We start from the raw sequence: 6,000 nt of genomic DNA, 5'->3' as shown, positions 1-6,000 counted from the left end.
TTCATTTTAACACATCTATGAAACAATCATGGGTGACATATTTTTCAGGCTCTTGAAACAAGATTTCCTTTCAAGAGTCGAAAATAGCATTTCCAAAATGTAGTCCGTATAAAATGCCATAAATGTGAACAAAAATACTATTTCAGTTGAAACTGGGGGGAAAAATCAATTTGGGTACTGGATGGTGACAAACTGATTATTTAAAATGGACTTAGATTTATGCAAGGGTTAATCTTGGTGAGTGAGCATTTAAAAGCCCTTCCTGACACTACATCCTCTTCTATTACAAAGTCTTAAATAATCAGCCCATTATATATCATTCTCCCTCCTGATTCCCCCTTGCCCATCCAAACCCGGACTTCTGGGCTGCTGCTGAGTGACGTGGGGCCAGTAATACTGGGAGGGTGGGTGGGAGCAGGGCACGTGGATCAGAAACACTTCCTAGAAACAGCGAGTACGCCGCTCAACCCTGCCTGAACTTTCCCTGTAAACACAGCGCGCTGACAGAACGGCATCCCTGCTGGGTGGATCCTGCAACTCCTAGAGGGAATGGCACTTCTTGTTTTTAATTAGCAAGGTGAAAGGTGAATTAAAACTAGCTGTTTGGCAAGTCAGTGCAGGAGGCTGACTTCTGAGAGGCTTGAACCAGCCGGCGGAGGAGAGCTCCACGGGGAAGCCGGTGCGTGTGCTCGTCTTTTTTTTTTTTTTCTTTTCTGAATGAACCGCTCGCAGGAGTGACTGAAAAATCCAGTTTCTTCCTGAGTCTCCCCGCACAGTTGCTGAAGAGAGCTCTAGACAGGACATGGCTCTGAAGACTCACTCCTTGGAATGTCCGCTTGCTCTCGGCTTATAAACAACTGTCCTGAGGAAAGAAAGGTTTTACTCATCCAAATACAGCCTGACAAATGGCACTTTGGAACTGTGCTTTCTGATGACAACGCGTTCAATTTCTGACAAAGCCTCTCACCCGCTGCCTCTGGAGGGGAGTCCTAAGTAAAACTAAACCCGCCCTAAAGTGAGGATCGGAGGACTTGCACGGTGTGCCCTGCAGCATGGCATCCCCTGGGCACCTTATCTCCTGGCTCCTGTGGGCTCACCTCCTGGAGCTCTGGACAGGAGCTCACACAGCTGATACCAGTCACCCCCGGTTACGCCTGTCACATAAAGGTAGGTTACCTTTTCAGATCCTATTGTTAGAAAAAAGAACAAAATTAAAATCATTCAACATAGTTCTTTCATCTTCATAGACCTTTAAAATGCACCTGAAAAAAATTATTGCAAAACTGACCTAAGATTCTAAGTGCCTCTAATTAGTATGTCATGCTCACTGCATCTGAAAATAGTGCCAAATCACATGCCAACTTAGAGATGTTATTTTTGTGTGGTAAATATTAGGTTTTGTTAAGGAGAAGTTCACTCAACTAACAGACAGAACAGAGGAGGAGAGGAAGCAGGTTGTAAATAGCCTTGAGGAGCCGAATCCAGCAAATTAGCAATGGGTATTTAGATACAGTTTATGCATTATGGGAAGCAAGGATGTTAGGGAAAGGCTTTGGAAATAGAGGTGCAATTGGTATATTTGTTTTGTCCATAATGGGGGTGAGAAGAGAAAAAATTCCTGAAAAGGAAAATGATTCCTTACCCATGATAACAAAGTCATCACCATGTGATTGAAATGACTTAACAACTGATATAAATTAGTTTGCTAGTTGACTTGATTATTAGAAAGTTTTTTTATGTGTGGCCAAAAAAAAAATTCAGTTTATCCTCTTAAATTGGCTTATACTGTTGAAGTATAAGATACTATTCACTAGCATCTAAAAAAAATCTATTCTTTTTAATGTAAATTCTTACTGCTTGACTGAAGATCTATCAGCACATAAATGTGTTATTCTGCAGCTGCATCTTGTAAAGCAGCATTTAGTCGTAAATAAATGATCAAAAGGTAGCTTTTGCATCAGGACCAATAAAAGCCAGTCATGAATAGGTTTGGTGATTCTTCCTGTAAACAAACAACAAACAAAACCCACACTCTGAGAAAGTGGCTTTGCTGACTTAACGGTAATTTGGAATTAATTTTCAAGAAAGAGTAATTTAATCATAGACACAGATAACACATACAATAGTGAGAATTACATAAGAACCAGTTTTCAGTTGGGTAAGCTTTTAAATTGTCCCTACTGTAGAAAGAACTGAAGCCTGTATTTTTATATATAGGTGGAATCTTACCCAGAAGGACAAACAAAAAGGGAGGCCTCAATTTTATGTGACACGATTTTTTTGTCTTTTTATTGAATAATCATCAGTTAATTTTGACTATAGAAATTTCCTTTTTAGAATAGCTAAAGATATATGGATATTTTCTTAGTTTACACAGATTTCCTATAACACTCCCCAGTGGATAACAAATTTAAGAAGCACACTGCCAATGTATTTGTAAGGTATTTAAAATATAGTAGGTAGCATTAGCACAAAGCCTTTGATTTGGGAAGATGTTTCATGGTGTGCATCCAAATGTATATTTCTAAGAAGTTATGATCAAATATATCAAAATATAAAAATTTGATGTGGTAGATTACGGACAAATAAGGATGTCAGAAAAAAAATCTTAGGTGGTTTGGTTTTCTTATGGAGACAAGTGGATAGGCTGCCAATTTAGGCAAGCTACCTTTCTACTGGTATTAACCTTTCCTATCTCATTATTTTTTTATAACTTAGTGTCAGCATGTTTCAAAGATATCTCACTTTAATATTTCATTAGCATCCTTGTAATTTGGGCAGAACATACCGGAATTCTCCATTGTAACTAAATGCTCTGTCTGCTACTGTTATCAGGCTCATCTTCACTGCATCTCCCTCAGTCCAAGGAGTAACTGTAACTGGTTTGATGAGTTGTGTTAAATGGTGTGGGAGTAGGACTGCTAGTGTCTTTGTGTACAGGAGTCTGAAAACTCCCACAAGACTTCCCTTTGGCTTTTATTAACCTTTTTATTTCATGGCACTAGCAAAAAATGCACATTGTTTTGCTCCTGTTCAAAGACAGTCTAGAGTTACCTGAAGGTGGAATGTTCTCACTTGTGCAATTCAGTCAGCAGTGTCAGCTTAAAGTTCACAGCAGAGATGCAACTGGAGGCAGCCACTGCCTACTGCTGCCCCCCAGGGAGAGCCTAGAAACACTCAGTCCCCTCAGTACAATAAGAATAGCCCATTTACCTGTCTATGCTCTGGAATTCTATGGGCATTTTAGAGGTATCCAAAAACTAGGGGTAGGATGTTTCAGAGTATAACCTTGGGCTATCTTAAGTGATATCAGAAATGGTAAAATTTCAGTAGTGGATGAATTAGGTGATCAGTATTATAAATGAGTGCAAGGTCCTTCAGAATAAGAGACACTGTAATTACGTAATGTAGCATCTCTAAACTGCTGTCCAACCCCTGGCAGAGAAATCCAGTAGGCTTCCTGGAGGTGACTTAATGTATTGACTCATGGATTCATTTCACAGCAGTGGTTTATCCCATAAGGAAGAAGGCCGAGTATTTTTATTATATCCTCCTTTATCGAAATGGCACTTGAGACCACAAGCCTAGTGTCTCTTCCCAAAGAGGAGTAAGTTTCAGTGTATTATACAAAGTTGAAGTTAAATTATATAAAAATATGTTCATAAAAAAAAATGCCCAAGAATTACCCTTTCTCTCAGCTCTGTCTTTATCTCTAGAAGTGGCTTGTTCTTAAACAGAGCTTGAGAGGAGGAAACTATTAGGACTAAAAGGAAGAAAAGGCAGAGAGGGAGGGAGACAAGGTAGAAAGTTGGCATCACTTATGGAGCCTATTCTAGCTTATTTCCTACTGCCCTCCACCCAGAGTGAGGTAATACTGAATTCTTCCCTCTTTTTACAGAATGTCTACTCCAAAACAAATATGCTGATTTAGGGTAAGCCTAGTGGATAAAAAGTTGAGATATTCACTCTAGTTGAGGCAATGCATATATATACATACATATATACATATATATATATATTACTGTGTTTTATATTTTAAATATAAATTGTTAACAAAAATATACGGCAAAGACTAAAATGGCAAGATACTGTCCTGCTCTGTAAGAATTCTTATTCAAGATTTGAGATTAACTACATCAGGGAAGTATTCAAAAGTTTATGAATAGTTAAGAATTGTAGCTAACTTTATAGCCAGTACCCTAAAGAAGGTAACATTGGTGCAAGGAACATAAATTTATAATATTCTACCGCAAGGATTTCCTTGAAAAATAGCTATGATCCTCACGATAGAAATGAAGGAGAGAATAAAGAGAGAAGAGTGTGGTGGATTCAGCCACTTCTCTCTGTTGATGTCTGCCCTCTCCTTATCTTTCACCACCCTACCTTAATGAGGTTACAGGGAAGGCAAAAATAACCTCCTTGATAATGAAGCGCAAAGGAGGAAAAAACAAATGAGCAAAGCCTCTGGTCAAAGAAGAAATCCCGATGCATGGGGGAAGCCCTAGAAACTCAATTAAGGGAGTTGGGTGGATGGAGTAGGTGTCCAGAGACCCAGTAAGGAATGCCACAATTGCAGAAGCTGGGGAGACTGGCTGCATGAGCAGCGGATGTTCTCCCAAGAAATTCGGGGAAGAAATAAAGGCAGAGGTATGGCAGAAGATGATTCCTAAAGTATGTGGACATTATAAATGTAGGTTTGAGCTTTCATTATATATCCATACATACAAAAAGTGGAACAGAAAGTGTTAATTTAGTCTATCTGTATTTGGATATTATAACCCATTAAATACAGATTTGTCATAGTTCAGAGAGCTCAGAATTTGAAGTCAATTCTCTGATCCAGCTCTAGTCCTTCCATTTCCACTGATTAAGAGGTAACTGTGCCTCAATTTCCTTAACTTGAAAATAGGTATAGTAATGGTGCTTTCCCTGTGTATCTTATTGTGCTTTTGAGAAGATCAAATGGGGTAACTGTCTGTGAAAGCACCTTATAACCTACAAGTTATTTTTTTTACTGTTTCCTGATGACTGGTACAAATTGAGACAGCTGGAAGGAAATATGTCCTAAAGAGAAAAATCCATGGGTATGGGTATGGCTTGTGTTTGTGTATCGATTAAGTACTAGGATAATGCTAACAGAGAAGACCAAGAAGTTGCTCTTAATTAGCATAAAATGTATGGTTTATCCTGATAGGTTGCATTCATTCCAAATCCCATGTTCTATACCTTTGACCTCTAGTTATAATTTAGAAGATGATTATATCATCTGTGACTTTTCCAAGATGGATGGTCAATATTTTTGCTATAAAATGTGCATTTTATAAAATGTAATCCACTTATTACACATAATCACTTTATATTACACAGTTTAGACTTTTTCTATTTATATGAAAAAAACTGAGATAAAATTCTAGAAGAGCACAATGATAAGTAAAGGTTTTAAATGGTCATCCTGAAGGTTTTGGTACTTATTTTATATCCAGAGCAAATAAAAAGGAGGCAGTGTCTGAGCTAGTTTTTCCTGACCCAGCTTATAACTTTGGTTCCTCAGCCAATAAGTAGGTATTATCAGTAGTGACATTAGTCACACATCCATGTGTGGTTAATAAATATAGATGAGTCATAAGATATGATTCATAAAGCGAGTAGTTAAATAGGACCTAGGAGTAAACACAAACCCTTCATGCCCAGATCTCCATCAGGGAGGGTCTATGACAATTAAGTGGTAGATTTATTAAGAAATAGTTTATATTTAAAAAAAAACACTGGGTAAGATGAAAGGAGTTACAATGTTTTGTTGAGTTTGGTTTACAACAGAATATACCTTCCATAGAGAAACTCTGTGTAAGGATTTTAGACAGTGCAATTCTTTTTATTCTTATATTTGTTACAGACAAATTTTGCCTGTGCATCACAGAAGTGCACCTGGATATACAAAAGCCCCTGAATGGTTCTATGAATTATTCAGTTCTTATCTAGATGTTGGATATTACAGTGGGA

General features: G+C 37.9%; 1 protein-coding gene across 1 annotated transcript in view; it reads left to right on the top strand.

The window, feature by feature from the left end:
- Positions 1-437: 437 nt before the first annotated feature.
- SEMA3E (semaphorin 3E) overlaps positions 438-6,000 on the top strand; it is a 237,140-nt gene continuing 231,577 nt past the window's right edge. The window contains exon 1 of the mRNA XM_057504462.1: positions 438-1,167. Coding sequence (XP_057360445.1) covers positions 1,053-1,167 — 115 coding nt within the window. The 5' untranslated portion in view covers positions 438-1,052. The remainder of the gene's footprint in view (positions 1,168-6,000) is intronic.

This window comes from Manis pentadactyla, chromosome 7 (assembly GCF_030020395.1).
Source record: "Manis pentadactyla isolate mManPen7 chromosome 7, mManPen7.hap1, whole genome shotgun sequence".
In the NCBI taxonomy this organism is placed as follows: domain Eukaryota; kingdom Metazoa; phylum Chordata; class Mammalia; order Pholidota; family Manidae; genus Manis; species Manis pentadactyla.
This window is presented reverse-complemented; position numbering and strand designations above follow the sequence as displayed.